Source organism: Lissotriton vulgaris, chromosome 7, assembly GCF_964263255.1.
Source record: "Lissotriton vulgaris chromosome 7, aLisVul1.2, whole genome shotgun sequence".
NCBI lineage: Eukaryota > Metazoa > Chordata > Amphibia > Caudata > Salamandridae > Lissotriton > Lissotriton vulgaris.
The window spans coordinates 1,144,329,086-1,144,347,639 of NC_141695.1; the positions used below are offsets into that span (position 1 = coordinate 1,144,329,086).

Sequence of the window (18,554 nt, forward strand, 5' to 3'; positions counted from 1 at the left end):
GGGGACAGATCCCAGGAAGTGTTTGCTGTATACGACCCCTTAGACTTTCACAAAGGAATATTACACATACAAAGAGTGTATAGTGTAATACGCTCATTATAACCGCTGGGGGCGTGGCCTCGACTCACGAGAGACTGAGCATGAGTGAATCATGATGCCCTGCCCTCCACACTGCCAATAAAGAGCATTCGTGCATATATGGTTTATGCAATGGCAGTTCTTGTACATTTGTTTAAACCAAACTGATTTAACCAAAACCAAGATCCAAAGGGTTAAGTGTGTGCTGAAAGTTCAAAATCACACGGGCAAAGCCTCATGACTATTAGCAGTAAACTCTCTGTAAAGAAAGTGGTACATGCAAAATGTGAGGCAGGAAAAGGGGTTTTCCAATGTCAGTGTTGCTGTATGGTGGTAAAAATTCAATTTTGAACTTTGCCCTGTATTAATAACCGTGACACTGTGTGTTTATGACTTCATTTGTTCTAAACCGCTTTTGCTATTGGGCCACGTTCATTCTCACTGCCGAAGCATTTATCTATTTATGTCATGCTGATTAACATTTGCGTGTCCCAATTATGCACGTTATTTGGAACCAAAACACTAAAACAGATTCATGCATTTATGACCAGAGTGGGGCGATGTTATTTACACCGTGGGAGACAAATGATTTAATAAAAACACTCATTTCCTCAAAACTACATTTCAAAATACCTTCAGAGACAACAACCAGGGCCACACTCACACAGCCTTGTTATTGTGCTTTTCGCTCTCTGAACTGATTTAACCCCTTATGTTCTGCTTGTGGTGATCAACCCTTGCTTACAACTGCTGCACATGAAAAACAGTACGATATAAATCATATATACATAAGCGCAGTGTAATACGCGTTTTTTTGGCCATTGTTAACTGAGGGGAGCGGCAGCATGGCCCATTCGTGGCTTCGCCTCTCGCGGGTCATGTCGCTCCCCATCAAACAATTGTAATAAATAACAGGGAACACTGCATACCTGCATTTGTACTTTACTTACCATATAAAAACAGGACATTTTAAGAATGTTATGGCTTTAGTGGGAGAGGGTGGTATGTTACCAAGGCTCACCATAACTGCAAATGTCATTAGTTTAGGTTATGGATCATAAACATGACACCTCTTCAAATAAAACTCCTCCTAAATATTTGTGTTTTCTTTTAATAATTTAGAGAAGTTATTGGTCTGTAATATTCTTTGTGAAATCAATAAGGACTAGCCTCTCACCCACCAGATTGGTGGGTGAGGGCTTCATGAACAAACAAAAGGGGTTGTACCCTGTCTTACAGTCTTGAGTCTATGCAAATTCACAAATAGGCTAGTCCTTATTGATTTCACATATAAAACCCTGGGGATACGGACTAGCTACCTAGTCCTCTCTCTCTCCTTTGATAGTGATCTGTAATATTCTTTAACATTATTTTTTTGGGTACTTTTCCCCAGTTTTGTAATGATACATCTTCTTAAGTTCATTTGCCATACGTCGTATCCACGTACCCGTGTGCCCAGCTCGAAGCCTTTATTGTGCGCTAACCTCCCACACAATGTGTTGCAACCTGAACCGGATATGGTACTTTCTGCTACACGAGTACTTCCTGGACTGTGTTCTTGGCACAGGCTTCCTGCTGGCAAGCCAGAGTCAACCACTCATGTAAACATCTAAAAGGCACTGAAATATCGGAATATTACTCCTGTCGGTGTGACAGCAGTTTGTTACCTAAAACAGTGTAGCTTGGTTTTCTTAACACACGGTTACATGTGTGCAGGAAACATGGCTTTAATAATTCTGACTGGATAACCTTTTCAGCACATTTTTATTGGTTCGTTCTACAACTCTGAAAAAGCAGAGGTGAGACATCTTAGGAACCGAGGATTCAAATGCTGATGTTTCCAATATTCATTCACCCCCAACCCTTTGTAACCAACTAGTCTATGTCTTTACCTTCAGGCGCGTTCCTCCAACCTCCATCCTCCCCACAGTTTAAATCTCGAGCCAAGATCACAGAAGAACCAACTTTGGGAGAGGAGGGGGTTGACTACCAATGCTCGTGGTTCATCACAAGTAAATATTTTTTGCAGTGCACAGACTGTTATCAAGCAAATGCTGTTGATTTTTAACTTAACACCAGTAAAGCTTTCAGAGTAAATTCACAAGTAGTTTACCCCATGGGTAAGCCAAGAGGCAGCAATACAAGTAATGGAATAAAGAGGAAAAAGCATGACAATCAAAATAAGCCAACACCTCAAATCCAACAGCGTGTGCTACTCAGACAAATATTTACACCACAGATTTTGTTTTTGCTGGAAGTAGTAGGCTTCTGACACTACTAAGCCCATATTATTGCTTGGTCAGTGGAAGTGGGGGAGCAAGGAGGCACCGGTCAAGCGCATATATTGAAGCCTAGGAGCCCGCGGAGCAGGACACGCCTGCCTGCTGGCCTGGGCAAACACTTGGCTACGAAGGCCTCTCCTGGTACATCTGTTCATCGAGGCACGGGTCAGTGTAACTTGTTAGCACGCGCTGCAAACCATGGGAAAGCACAAGGCTACAAGTATTTATTTATTTAATTTATTTTCAGAGTTTTATATAGCGCTGGCTAGACCCGGAGGTATCAGTAATGCTAGCATAACTAATACTGGGGCTAATGCCGATTACTTTCTTGTGAGAGCAGATGCAGTAATCAAAGAGATAGAATTGGCCAAACGACATCTATCTTGAGATGGTTTTGTGGTGATCCTTTTAATCTTTTAGTCTAAGTCTTTCATCTCGGTCCGCCACGGTCCGTTAGGAATCGATTGCTGCGTTGAGAAAGGTATATGCTGCCCACTTCGTGGTCGAGGAGAGGGGACATTTTAGAATTTAGCACTCTAGTCATTGGACTGGAGATGCTACTTAAGGGGCATGCATGGGCGGACACGCATGTAGTCTCGGTGCTGTCCGAATGCTTAAGAATATTTAAATTGCTTTTTGTTTTGTAAGTTATGCTCTTAGTTGCGGCAATCCTTTTAATCAGAGACTAATTCCTACTCCCCAATCCGTCACGGTCCATTAGGAACCAATTGCTGCAGAGGGAAAGGTATACGCTGCCCACTCCCTGGTTGAAGAGAAGGGGACATGTTGAGATTTAGGGCTCTAGTTGTTGGACTAAAGATGCTACTTAAGGGGCATGTCTGAGCTGATGTGCCAAAGGCAAGCTCGTCTGCGCCCATCTGAGTCTGGGCAGCACCTGGCGCCAGGACCCCTGGTCCTGCTGGCCTAGCTATACCCCCACGCTCACCCCAGAACTTTGATAATAGTACAAAAACAGCTTGGATACCCAAGGAAGCAGTCAGTTAGGAGGTCAAATTGAAAGAGTTCCTAATTAATGCGAGGTCAATAATAAAACAAAGTTGAATTTGCTGATTTTCCGGCTGCTCACGACCCAGATGGAGTCTTTGTTATGGAACCATGGGCCAATAACGCCTCACGCTCTGATCTAGTGGATGAGCTTACTCCATCTTTTTCAATTCACAGACTGGATAGAGTAGGGAGGCCAGGACGAGGGCTGGCAGTGGGTTTTAAAGTCCATTATTAATGCCATCTAGTGTCTAACTTCAGTAGTAGCTCTTGTGAAGCCTTGTATTTTACGGTTAAAATATCCCCCATCAGCTCCTTTTCCGGATGCTAATCTATAGGACCCCTGGACCTAGGACCTCCTTCCCGACAAATATTGAACCTCATAGCACCCTTTAAAGTAAATGGTAATATTACAATTTTGGGGGATTTTCATCCTGAGGATACTGCTAACTGAGATTCAATTGCACTGAAAGAGACTTTAGCCTGCCTTGGGGTGCCTACCGTGGTCAGAGTCTCCACCCACGTTGCAGGACACAACCTAGACTGTATTTTTTCCAATGACGTCATTAAGTAGAGAGCTTCAGTCAGAATATCCTAAAACATCGAACTCCAGCAAAAAAACGCAAAGATGCTCACCATCTCTCCTTTCATTACCCCACAACTTGTTGAGCAGCCCCTTCTTAACACCAACTTTGGGTCTCCCCTTGAACCATGTGCACCTAAAACTCTGCACATGCTGGCCGGCGAAGTAGTGCACCCACTTTCATCTATGATAAGCAAAGCCATCTATTCTGGGTGCTACACCCGCGGTTGTGGAAGGAAGCAATAGTGAGGCCCAACCTCGACCCTAAGGACCTTAAAAACTACCATCCTATCTCTCTACTTCCAGTCCTACCCAAGATCTTGGAGAAACATCTAAATAGCCACTGGATAGCATTTGTGGAAGAACAGAGTTGGTTGGACGGGTCATAGTTCGGGTTCCCTGAAAAACACAGAACTGAAACAGCACTGATGTCTGCCACGGACTGTATTAGGTGGCTAGTGGATGAAGGGCAGGACACGGCTCTGATCCTGTTGGATCTGTCCGCGGCTATTGACACCATCTTCCAATCCCCATTTATCGAAGGCCTATGAGAAAGGGATATTACAGAAGTGGCTTTGAAACTACTGTCTTCCTTCCTTAAGGAAAGATCCCAAAGGGTGACGGTGAACCAATTTCTGTGCAGGCCTCGAAAAATCATAAAAATGTTACTAGACCTGCAGGCCAGTGACTTAATTAATCTACTCAACCTGGTTATAATGCCCTTGACTGATGACTGGTTTCAAAATATTTTATCCTGTCAAATATTTTAATTCACTGAGCTGCCATTTTCTTCTTTATCACATATGAGACCCCCTTAAAATACGAGAGTTCAGCATGTCTGCTATACACAAAACACTTAAAAAAAAAATTAATAGACTAATCTTTTTCTCCATATAATACAAATCTAGTCAAATATCGGATACATATGGCCGCTCACTTGCCTCTTAGTTACTTAACATCATTGTCATAAGGGCAGGAATGTTTCTCAAATCATGACTAAAAACGATAACTTTTTAATAACGGACGAGAAGGTTGTATAAATAGCTCGACTTGATAAAATCTGACTTGCGATAGCGAGTAGATTTTTCGAGGCTGCAGTTGGACTCATTTTCTCTGCAATGTGGTGTGTCGCAGGGCTCATCTTTGAGCCCGATACTTTTTAACATCTACGTCTCTCCACCTGCCATGATCATCTGCTCCAATGGGCTACTAGCGGTCTTGTATGCCGACAACACCCAGATCATTGTGTTGATTTCGAAGGACACAGCAGCTACCGCAGCTAACTTTAACCATTGTATGACAGCGTTAGCAGGATGGATAGAAATAAACTACCTGAACCTTAATGGGGAGAAGACCGAGGTGGTGTTCTTTGGAACTCAATCCTCCATCTGGAACAACAATTGATGGCTGGACACTCTAGCTACCTTACAAGCTCCAACAGTGAAGGCTACGAATCAAGGGTTGACCCTGGACAGCGAGCGGTCACTGGACTGGCAGACCAACCCTACCAAATCATCTTGTTCTGGCTTTTCAGAATGGCTAAGGAAATATTCCCTTTTATCTCCCTCCTGGCACAGAAACAAGTTGCTCTGGCGTTGGTTATGTCAAGAATTGATATTGTAATACGCTTTATTTAGATAGAAATAACAGCACACAAGCCAAACTGCAGTTAGTGCAGAATGCGTTGGCGAGGCTTACCTTGGACATTCCTAAACGGGAATTGTGTCCAAGGGATTACTTTATCTGGACTGGGTCCCTATAAAATATTAACAGTACACAAGGCCCTTTATCAAGCCAGTCCAGATTAAATCAAGGCAATGTTGCACGTGTATATCCCTGGGAGAAATCTTTGCTCACCTCAATCTGGGTACAGTGCCCAGAGTCTGGAAGTAGAGATGGTGAGGCAGAGCATTCTTGTGCATGGCAGCAAGAGTGTGGCACTTATCATATGACTTGTATCAAACTGCATTCTCCCTTATGAAAGCCCGAAGGACTTGACTTTTCACCCTATATGGGAGATTTTTCAGCAATGTTGCAACTCTGTTAAACTGTTTCCTGGCTGACTCAGACTACCAAGACTATAGCGCATTGACAACTATGGGTATTTGCCGCACTCTATAAATCTTATTCAAATCGAATCAAGTTAAATTCCAATCAAATCATTGAACTAACATAGGTAAGCACCATAGCAGTGTAAGTACATCATATTTAAAGAGCGGAAACACAGCCACTAGCAGTTCAAGACCTTTATCATACTCAGCCTAAGGTGGCTCTCCATTGGCAGAGCCCGCTGTCAAAGGCTAGAAAATGGAAGCTAGAGTGCTGGCTTTTTGTGACAAAGCAATAGGCACTTGAGGGGAAGGACCAAAATCTCCCTTATTGGAATATGTTCTTCTTGAACGACTCCATGGCATGCTGGGTACTACACAAAAGGATCAATTGGAACCCTTATTTGTTAGTCTGGTATCCTTAACCAAATTGGCAGGCATTTGGCCGGCCGCGCATCCTAACATCTTGTACCACACCAATAATGAGTCGCCTGGTGTGAAACCCCAGCATACGAGGCTGGGTGATATCGCTACCTTTATATCTTCTGATACAAATCCATGACTTGTTCTTGTTTAAGCTAAATTGGATGCCTTGCAGGCTAACCATCTAAAATCACATGCTTGTGATTCCGGACTGTTGCCAACTATCACTTTATTCCCGGAGGCATGCCTGTACGTGCTTACCTTACCCAATGCTCCGCCATTCGGCAAGGGGGCTTTGGAAAATGTCTCAAGGCTAAAGAATAAAGTTATTCACTGGCCCTCAAATTGTCTTGATTTTACCTCTCTCTATTCCAAACAAATCCTTCTTGGGAGCCAGGTATAATGGACTGAGCATGGTGGAAAGTCATGAAGGAGAGACTATCACAATTAATTTTAAGAGCCCAATTCAAGTTGCAAATTTACTTTCCCAATCTCGCAACTTAAGTGCTAGCCTTAGAGCTGGCAAGGCTCTTCCATTGGACCTTTTATAAATCCACTGCTATCTCTCGATTCACGTCCAATAGTGGTGCAGCCTCCTGATACAAACTCTACTGAGCATATTATGCTTTACAATAGTTTTTCCTGCTATATAACTCTATTGATTTAGTTTGACAGTAGAGTTTGACTATGTCTTAACTCTGGCAAGCTCAAGGTGCCTGAGAGTTGTCCAATGGGTGAACCGCATCTTTTGAAACTGGAGCAGCGAATGTTATAAACAGGAATACAGTGGTCTTGCCTTGAAAATGAATTTGGAAGCGTGGTTAGCCTTTATCGAGTAATTTGACATTATTGAGCTTCAGAAGACTTGATAAGTTTCTGAAAAACACCATGATGGCTATAGCCGTTTCTCTGCGTAGCCTACCAGAATAGGAGGAGCAGAGGGTGGACTTTCTAATTGGGTAAAACTGGCATAAAATTTGAAAATTATGCCTGCAGACGTAAGCAGCGGTACAAAAGGGGGTAAGCAGCAGCATGCTTTTGGTCCTCAGTATCAAATGTCATAAGAAATCGGATATTTGGCTAATCAACTTTTGAAATGACTTTCCATATTCTTATAATAGTAATTTTATGAGATTGTTTGAAGTTGTGGATAACGTATGGAATGTGCATGAGTTATTTTCGAGCAACATGATTATCTGTGGGAACTTTAACACTGTTTTAAGTGTGTGAACCTACGATTTAGCTGATTTGAATGTAATAGATGTACCCAAAGCTGTTCCTCGTGCCAATCTAATAAGTATAGAGCTGGGGGAGTTAGCGAGCGACCAAGTGAATTTTCATGGGTGCAACAATATCGGTTGGTTACTGTGCCTACCTTTTTTGGGATAGGGTGTTTGTTTGTAATTTCATTATATACTCATGACCAGGTCGCTAACGCAGTATGTTTTAAAGAGTGACATCATGAATCTCTGTATTGGGGAGCAGAACTCAGAGTTTGCATTACTTGACCTGTCCTACCTCCCATCATTGACCATAGGCTCCGGAGTTATTTCCCACACTAAGAATTGATAATTGTGACTGGGTTGTAAACTACCTAACCCTTTAGTGTTTTCAAAAGTATAAATCAAGCAAAATATGACCTCATTTTTAAGTGTTTCTCCGACATTCGGATTGTGGGTGCATCCTGGAGTCATTTATTGTACTTTGCAATTCAGCACAGATCTTGCTTATGGAACCTGTTACTTCATCTGCTGAACAGATCCCTAAGTGGTTTAAAGCACCATGTTTATCTGCCAACAGAAATTAAAAAGGCCCTTGCCAGAAAACCGCAGAACTGGGAGAAAGAGTCAGCTTGCAAAGTACATTATAAACATACTTTAAGTGCTAGACACAGAGAAATCAAATTAAAGAACCTTAATGCATTAACGAACGCAAACAAGCTAAGACACAGCAAGGATTTTTGGCACACAGTTGAATTAGAAATGGGAAAGGCTACTAGAACCAGCTCACATATTCCTGTTGATCATTGGGTTTCTAATTTTTCGAGTATATATCGCCTCATGACTGCTGGATCGAATCATCCAGCTCAACTGTGTCCTTCTGTGTCTAATTCTGCCGTCACAATCGATCTGGAGGAGGTAATGGGTGCCCTTCGATGTCCCTCCTTTAAAACTCCACGACCTGATTGTGTCCCCCATCTATCTTTTTAAATGTAAGACGGAGCTATGGGCCCCTCAGCTTACTAAGGTGTTTAACAGTTTGAGGTTCATGGGCCTGCCACCCCCTTGGGCGACTTCTTTAATATTTACTATTTTCAAGAAGGGCGATCGGTCAGACCCACAATGTTATTGTCCGACTTCTTTGATCGGCTCTTCAGCTAAAGTACTGGGGAGAAAATTTGTTAATCAGATCAGGAGATGGGCCGCTGGCCACAACACACTTCTGTATAGTTTCAGGGAAGGGTTGGGTAGGGTGGAGCTGTGCCTGAATCTTCAACTTATTATTAGCTAGTATTCCATTGCAAGGTATAGGCAATCATACCTTGCCTTTATAGACCTGTAAAACGCGTTCTATCGCGTTAACAGGTTCAAGGTCTGGCCTTTGTTACTTGGTATGGGATTGGATCCTGCTTTGGTCACATTTCTACCAGATTTTCATACAAATTTGTCTGCTAGGGTAAGATTTGGCGCTAATGGGAAGTGTATTGAATCATTTGATCTGGACAGGGGGTGCGACAAGGGTGTATTCTAGTACCTGTTCTTTTCATTTTAACATTTTACGGTTCTTTTAGACAGAGTGTGAGCAGTGATCGACTCTTCGGCTAAAGTATTGATGAGTGATTGATGAGTTCACCATACGTGTTCTGTTGAATTCAGACAACACTGTGTTGTTGGCTCGTACTCCCAGTAGTCTGAGGACTTTAGTTACAGGTTTCACTGATTTTATCCCAGGCCTGGATAGGGATATTATTTTATACTAAGTCACATATTATGGCTTGAAGTCCAAGGTGGCAGAATCCAAGCTCTATATTTGTCAAAAAAGCAAATAGAAGCTGACAAAGGTAACCAGCTTTCCCTACTGGGGCGGGCTTGACTCTTCAAGTAACTGGTACTCCAATGCGACTGCCAGAAGGCCGAAATTCTCCCAATCCATTGGTGCACTTTTTAACCTGATCCCCCTTAGTAGGGGGTAAGCCAATAGCTTAATTTTCTTTTTAGCTAAATATAAAACACAATGCGTTCCAGAGGCTACTGTTGGTGCTGGAGTCTGGGGATATTCTGATGCTTTGCCGATCTGAATGAGAACCAGTTTTGTCAGAATCTCTTATCCCAGCCCCCCCCCCCCCCCGACACACACTGCTCGCTCTAATTTCATTTGCCACGAAGAGTAATCTATGTCCTATAAGGAGGTCCTAATAAAACTTGCACCATTGTTGCTTTGAACATCTATCTGTAGTAGCCCCCAGGCCAATTTCAATCAACAGGTTATCCTGGTTTGCCTTAAAATGTGATCTTGGGTTGAGAATCCTGTGGTGAATTCTATGGTAAACTCTTTTTCAGTTGATAGGTTAAGTCCTCCCTTATTACCAAACCCAGCTCTGTGACAAAACAAGATAAACTTTGGCTTGAAAATGGGACTTTTAGGAGCTTAAGCGCCTTGAGAGAGACAGACGTTCTAACTTAGTATACCAACAGGCAGTACATGGTTTTAAAAATGACTTTAAGCAAAGAGACATACTTAGTATAAGCCGAAGGGCCCTTTTATTCAAATTTAGGACAGGCTCTGTAGATAGCTTGCTTTGTTTCCTGCTAGGACAAACGCCTGGGGCTCTTCACATGCCCTTCAGGCAATCAGGCGCTTCTCTCGCCTGCTCCAGGGGGTGCCCTTCACACTGGCAGCTCTCTCCCCCTTTTCCTTATCTGCTGGGCTGATGCATGCACGGGCACAGCCCCCTCATCGCCAATGTAGAGTTGGCGGGCGCTAGGCCCACATACTCGCTAAATGATTACACGGACACAGATACTTAGGGTGGATAACTGGCCCAGAGCACGTGCGCTCGGCCCCTTTTATTGTCAGGGTCACCTGACTGGTGACGCCTGTGGTGGGTGGGTGTTTGTGTCTTACATCAGGGCAAACACTAGAAAGTATCCAGCCGGATACTACATGGGGGAATGGGGACTGGGCGCATCGATGTACGAGGAGCATATGACCAGTGTGTTTGGATGGTCAGTGGAGTCTGCGGCCTTAGACATTTCTTGGGCCCCCCCTCCAATAAGGAGAAGAATGGTCGACCAGGGTTTGCAGGTTGCACTGCACGAGATGGAGCTGATCGCCGTGTCCTCAGGGAGGGGGAATGAGGGGTAGGCCGCGACATAGCGTGCCACTCGTGTGTCCATTATTCTCCTTTTTGAGCGGAATGATAGTGACACCAGCACCGTGAGTTCGATCTCTGTGCGGGGGACAGCTGTTACATGAAGCGGGAAGGAAATGCAGTGATGCACAGGGCTTGAGAAGACCTTGCAGGGTTCATTTTCCCGTGCCCTGCGCTGCGCTGCCCCGGGGGGAGGGCATCATGGGCGACCCTCCTTTCCCCCCCTCCGTTTCACATGGGGCATGCCAGCCAGCGCCTCGAGCGGGTGGGGGCAACCTGTTGCGGGGAAACTGTTGTGGTGTGGCCGGGCTTGCACTAACAGGGAGTCACAATTGCAGCAACTTTGAAAAGCGGTGAGAGAGCCGCCGTCGCACCCACTCGTCCCTTTCACCTCGCCCTTCCGACAGACCGCACATGTTTTCACGTATTCAACTTCAGACATTTCTCTTTTGCTGGACTGCCTTATCTCTTTCTCCCCCTCAGGTCCCCCTCTCGCCAATCTCAGCCTCCGATTCTTCTCCTCCCACCTCTCTCTACCTCTTTTGATGTTTTATTTCTCCATTCACTCTGTAAATATGTAATATTTAATTGTCCTAGCCTAATCACTGGTAAAATGTAATCATGAGTAAATTTACTATTTGTATATATATATTTATGTATAACTATCCACTAGTATATGTAGTAGACCTTTGTACTTACTACCATTCCTATGAGTTAAGAGTTTATCCGTTTGTATCTCTTCGCTGTGTGACTTTACAACTTGTACATTTGCAATTTTTTCCTGTTTGTATCTCTTATGTAACTTGTGTAATCCAAAGTCCTTATGTAACGCAACTGGTTCTTTTATAAAGCGTCTGACACCTTCAGGTAATGTTTGAGCTATAAAAAAATCACATTAAATAAATAAATAAAATAAATAAATATGGGTGCAATTGTATTATTGAATGCCCTGTGGTGCTGTATCTTCTCAAACCAGGATTCATTTTGTATTTTTCTGTAGGTCATATGTTATTTACGCAAAGTACAATTTATTTCTTCTTTAAAAAACTAAAAGTTTTAGGCTATGCAGACCGGCACATATGAATATGCAAACACTCAAGGAGCCTGTTTTGATGTTGGTTCCTTTTAAAAATGTACCGTTCGCTTTCACGTTAAAATGCTTTTTCAACATTTTTAATGAATATTTGTAAACACCAGAGGATTTGAAATCAAATTTTTCGCGGTTAGTGCCTTTTAAATGTACTGATTAATGTTGTAAAATTATGCTTTTTAACAGTTTCTACCAATTTTCCATGCAGCAATCAATATTGTATGTACTTTTATGATTAGGATGATACATAATAGAAGGAATTTTTCTCCTGGTGATAATACATTATTTACAAATAGGCTTTTCTCCAATTAGACTAAACACAAGTCTGGTGGGCTTAAAAACGATGCCACTGAGCAAACATTGTGAATTCTGAAATTCAACAAGGGTGTTCCATTGCCCTGTTCAGTGGTCCTCATGCTTTTGAGAAGGCTACAAGGCCTGAACTGTGGCCAACGGGTTCGGCAGAGTTGTGTGCCATCTAACCTGCTGGGGTGCATGCCCGGTAACACATTTACAGGGAAAAAACCAAACGTTCATAGGAGAATCCTCTTGGTTCAACCAACAATATTTTCCCGCTAGTGTTAGAGCCTTATGGGTGTCGCATTGTTAGCCGGACTTCATCGCAGAGGTTGAGAATGCCACAGGGAAATAATTCCAGAAAGGGTGGTGGTGTTTCTGAATAATCAAAGGGGATGGACAGTGGCAGAGAGTGTCACATGCCTATAACAAGCCTGGGATGTGGCAGCCTATGCTTCAGACCTCATTGTGAGTCACAAACCTATAAGAAACTCCTGACCTTTTTACATAGACAAGTTTGTCTGAGGAAGCCAGGATATTTAAGGGCACCTACCTCTCTGGCGTGTCTGTTTCTTGTCCAGGAACTCTCGCTCCTTATCATTGATCTCCTTCCTGTGCATCGCCGTGATATTCGCCATGGTCAACCTCGAATGCTCCCTCTGCGCCGTCAAGAAAGCTTGCTCCTGTGAACAAGGAGCACAAATTGTCAGTCCAATTCATTTTATTAAATGCGCATGACAGGAACACCCCAAAACCCTTTTTTTTCTTACAATCATAACCTTGATGCACACACTATTCTTCAAAGAGTGAAAGGCCTTTACACTACATGGAGGGGGAAGGGGTGGATGGGTATATGGAGGGAGTGGAGCTTTGAACAACCCATACTAGAGTTGTAATGGTGAATACCTCTGTGTACAGGCACATTGAAGTCCCTCCTTCTCCAGTTAAGAGATGGATAAATTCTCCACTCAAACCAGAGACCATCGATTGAGAGGAACGCAAAGCCTTGACTTGGACAGATTAACAGCAATGCTGACAGAGGCACTCTTAACAGTGCAAGGAGTAGGAAGCAATCAGCAAGTAGGAGAAAACCAGCCTCCAACGTGACAAATGGGAAGAGAACAGAGTATGGTTGGTCCAGTTCCCGGTTAGACTTCCCCAAAATGGCCTCTGTCATTGGAACAGGATACTAAAGTATATAAAAAGTGATGGATGAAATGCTTGGATTCATCGAAGACACAGATAATTACCTGGGCCACATCCTCGCCCATCGTTATTTTGCACCCCATGCCACCTCAGTTTGGACCCAGATATATGCAAATCAGTCTTGTCCCTTCTCAATTCGGAAAAGTACAGCTCGAACTGCAAAGTCAGATTGAGGTTCCGTGACAATTATAAGTGGTGTTTTCGACTCGCACGAATATGGTCGAGTCTGGTATCTATGAACCGCAAATGACGAGTTTGGTAAGTGTGCACAGTTTCGCTGTGCTAACTTAATCCGTTCGTTTGTTATGTGGGTTTTTCATCTGTACCCACGGGTTCCATCTTAGATACGGCATCCATTTTGTCTCTTGCCCTCAAGTAGCCAGCGAACGGATGCTGTCCGCTTCGCGACCCTGGGACTCTCAAGAGATTTGCGGAAAACACATGTTCTTTATAAGTGTCTTTATGATACTGTAAGGCAGATGGCGCCGCTCGAGGCTCATCTTGCCGCACGGACTTATTGTCTCAGCCGTGCATCTCATTAGGCACGTCCCTTTGATGCCTGTATCTCATGTTTCCCGATACCTCCCCTTTTTCACCCTTTCCGATTTCCCCACTGTCACCGTCTTCCTCTGCACCTGTCTCTGTTCCTATTTCGATCTGTTTTACTGCCGATTGGAATGCACTAATGTTGGGAAGATGGGTTTTTATCAGTTGGGAACCGCCAAATGTTTCCGCACTTATGTTCCGGACTTTGTATGTATCAAAGTGACCAAAGCGACCCCTCTGGGGGATAATTATGGGAACCGGGTTGTAAACCTTTGTGTGTCATGTTGTCCTATGGGTAAAATCTGTATAAAAGGAGCGATCCACAGAACCAATTTGAAGCAGTCTCCCCAAGTTGCACGTGTTGTACTTGTCGTGACTTCTGTGTTCCCTGCAGTAAATAAAGCTTGAATCTTTGACGCCGAAGGAAGTGTCCCGTGTCTCTGTCATTGGTACGCCGGAACAGGTAACCCACGAAGGTTTCAGGTGTTGTCCCCTGGCACCGCTGGGTCTTAAAGAACCCAGTCCTTCAGTTGGCGCCCAACGTGGGGCTGCATCAGTGGTACCGGTCCAAGCCCGACGATCGTGAGGAACTTCGTGTGAAATCTCCGAGGGAAAGTGCACTCCGCTTCATCGATCCTGTTGTCGAAACAAGTGGCCCGAAGACTTTTCCGCGAAGATTCCCGCCTCCTGACGGCTGCGACGGACTGCTGCCCTGACTGTAGACCTGTTTTGGCGCCTGGCGTAGACCTTGGTATAGCGAGACGATTGACGGGCCTTCCTGGTGACGCCATCGATCTTTGAGTTAAGTATTTGTGGGTCGCTCCCAGAGTCCTTAGTTGTTGACACTTTAGCGGGTGTTTTTGTTGTTAACGCTGTGTGAGTGTTTTTGTCGGTGACACTTTGCTAGCGTACTTTGTTGTGTTATTTGACGACTGCAGCCGCCAAAAACCGAGGGTTTTGTTCTTTGCTGGGACTTGGTAAATCCCGTAACCCTTGAAGTTTGTGAAACTCGGCTAGTGTGCAAGATGCCCGGTCGCAGTACTTTGTTTAGTTGTTTCAGACCTTGTGGTACGGATTCCCGACTGGAGGACTCGTGTCCGATACCTCCGGTTGGAACCCCGACTTATGAACTGTACAGTAAACATGGGCTAGGCCCGATTACTTTTAATGAATACTGGACCAAATACACAAAGAAAGATGGTGACCTTCGTTGGCCACCACATGGTAGTTTCGAGGCCCCGATCTTAGATAATCTAGAGGTTAAATTGTTTGCGAAAAAGTCAAGGCCGGCCATGTTTGATGCCTTTCGGTTGTGGCGCAAAGAAGCCCGACAGAAAGAAATCAGACAGACTAAGCGAAATCAGAGAGATAGTGCTGGTACCATTGTAAATAAAGCAGAGCAGTTTCAGCATGATAAGGAGATTAGGGAAAAGGAAGTGTTTGACAGATTACAGCGTATGACTATAGACAAATGCTATCCTACTTTGCCTACGGAGTCGGAAAAGAAGGATGAGCCAGTTGAGGATTCCTTAATGTCCTATCTTATGAAGTCGCCACCTCCGTACGTACAGGGTACCACAGCCCCTGTGATTCCCCCTGTACCTGTTCCTGCACCTATTCTTCCTCCGCCTGTTCCTCAACCTGCACCCGTTTTTCCGACTGTTCCTGCTTCTTTGTCTGTTGCTATCCCTACTGCTCCTCCGCTTCCACATACTCCTGCTCATGCTACTGCTCCTGCTCTGTTAACTCCTGCTGTTGCTTCTGTTTCTACTCCTTCACTTGTTAGTCCTGTGTCCTATACTTCTCCCTCTACTCGTAGTCGTAATTCTCCTCTTGCGGCTAGCTTCTTTCATTCGCTCGGACCTGTTCTTGGGTCCGCTGGTTCAGATGGTCCTCAGAGACGTAGCCAGCTTCCAGGTAATAGGGAACGCGCTTCGCTATATAATATGGCGATGGGTTGGATGACGCACCCCCTTAGAAATCCACCCCGTATTGTACTCGACACATTTTGTCAGTTCAATGTACCAACCCAGAGATTTGTATTCGAGGAAATGTGCAAGGTCCTTCGTGATCAGATATCGGCCGACGCACCTGACGAGGTGCTGACCGCGTTGTCTGATTTACAGCTTCAGTTTTCGGCTGGACTGATAGTGGATACCAACGTTCGACGAGCCGTTGAACGGTTGCTATCTTTTCGTCCCACTCCTATACCTGATATCCTTCGGGATGATTGATGCGCTCTATAAAAACCACAAAATAAATAAATAAATATACCTCAAGCCTTGTTTGTTGAGGATATTGAAAGACAGCCAGACGAGTCTGGTCAATTTCCTATGCGAGAAGTTCCACCGGTTTGGATACCAGCTGATCCTAATGCTCAACCCCCGGTATTGGCGCATTTTCAGAGAGTATGGATACATCTCCCATGGAAACGCTCGGAAGTATTGCAGGTGAAGCAATCTTTGCCTGACCCACGCAAGAATCCTACAGGGTATTACAAAGAATTATCGCAGCTCGTAGATGCTACGGTAATGAATCTTGCCGATATTGATATGTTGTTCGGCAATGTCGTACCGCAACCGGTATGGGCTAAGATTCGTCATGAAAACCATCCGAATGAATTAGGTGGTGCTTGGGCTGCCATTGTAGCGGCAGATGCCGGACAAACGGCTGCTGCTAAACCCGACCAGCTGATTGTTGACCTTCCTCAAAGAATTATAACATTAATGAAAACTCTTATGCCAGCTATGAGGGTGAACTGGGACAAATTGTCAGCTTGTAAGCAAAAGAAGGACGAGAGTGTTTCCGACTTCTTTACGAGGTTTGAGGAGTCATTCATTGATCATAGTGGTCAGGATATGGGCACTGAGGGTGGTCAAAGGTTGTTCGTAGATAAATTCGTTTCGAACTTATTGCCCGATTTGAGCAATAAATTGAAGAATTCAGAAAGTGCATGGGCCGTTTCTACTTCAGCTCAGATATTGGCCACGGCACAATATTATGAGAACAGAGAGAAAGAAGAGAACGACCGTGTTGATAAAAAAACGAAAGAGCTTAAAACTAAAGTGTTGCTTCAGCAAGCGTATCCTCCACGTTCTAATCAGACTACTTCGCAACAAAATCGATCGCAGCCGCAATCGAACCGATCACAATCTCGCAATGACTCTTCTTCCCAAAGATCCTCGTTAGGGTACAATCAATGTGCTTATTGTAGACAGGAGGGACATATCAAATTTAATTGTCCTGTTCTAAACGAACGTAATAGTGGTAATCCATCTAGAGGAGGTCGTGGTGGTTCGCAGCAGGCTCCACGTGGCAGAGGTCGTGGTGCTCAGAATGATTGCTCGGATAACTCATCCAACTCCGATAATTGTTTTGATCAACGTGGATCGTCACAAGGACGATCTGCGCAATACAATGTAGACGATTATTACGTCGATCAGGGAACTGACGACAGTAATTACTAGGATAGCCAAAGACAAGGAGAGGGAGTGGTATCAGTTCCGGTTGATCAAAGAGGGCCTTACGTCGCAGTTGCTACATCGGGCGTCGTTGAGCCTTTTCTGTTGGACACTGGTGCAGCGAAAAGTTCCATAAAGCATTCGAAACTCCCTGGCGCACCTTTGTCTGGCTTAACAAATGTTTCCGTTGGATTCTCTGGCGCCCCCGTTAGCAATCCAGTTTCGCGCCCTTTGCCCCTTAAAATTGGGCCTCGTGAGCTCAAAGCTCCGTTGATTCTAACCACGGGTTGTGGTGAAAATCTTTTGGGCCTGGATTTGCTTAAACGTTTGTATGCGACTTTGCATTGTTCTCCTGCGGGTGTAAAGCTTACGTTGGGAGAGAGAGTTGTCTCTCCTATGTACTTGTCTCTCGATAAGCTTCCACCGGAATTGAGTTCTCTTCCTGCGTCTTTGTGGGCAACAGGTCCCAATGATGTGGGCCTGCTTGATATCTCACCATATGTTGTTCAGTTGAAATCTAATGTGCGGTTGCCACGTATTCCCCAGTATCGTATCTCTCTTGATGGTGAACGAGCACTGTTAGCGATCATCTATGATTTGATCGAGAAAGACGTTATTGAGGAAACACGGGGAAATGTGTGCAACAGCCCTGTACTACCCATTCTAAAACGTACTGATCCTTCGAAACCACCTGTTTATCGTTTTGTTATCGATTTACGGGAGGTGAATAAAATTGTGATTCCTCAGTTCCCTGTTGTGCCTGACATCACGGCCCTACTGACTCTGATTCCAGCTTCTGCATCGTGGTTTTCGGTGATTGACTTGAAGAATGCGTTCTTCAGCATCCCGATTGCAGAAGAGAGTAGAGACCTTTTCGGTTTCTCCCTTGGTGGACGCAGCTTCCGGTTTGAACGCGCTCCTCAGGGCTACTGTGAAAGTCCATCGATTTACAGTCAAGCCTTGAAGGGTCAACTGGATGCGTTCACGCTGCCGGTTGGTGCGGCCTTAATCCAATACGTCGATGACCTATTGGTAGCTGCCGATGCTCAGGACATTTGCAAAATTGCTACAGTATCGCTGCTGCAACATCTCTGCGAGTTAAATCACAAGGTGTCGTCTTCTAAACTCCAATATTGTTGTCAAGAAGTAACCTATTTAGGTCA

The 18,554-nt window shown here is 44.4% G+C and overlaps 1 protein-coding gene across 1 annotated transcript in view; it reads right to left on the minus strand.

Annotated features, from left to right (window-relative positions):
- STK10 (serine/threonine kinase 10) overlaps positions 1–18,554 on the minus strand; it is a 381,616-nt gene that overhangs the window by 39,228 nt on the left and 323,834 nt on the right. Inside the window, exon 14 of the mRNA XM_086931586.1 lies at positions 12,732–12,861. Coding sequence (XP_086787712.1) covers positions 12,732–12,861 — 130 coding nt within the window. The remainder of the gene's footprint in view (positions 1–12,731; positions 12,862–18,554) is intronic.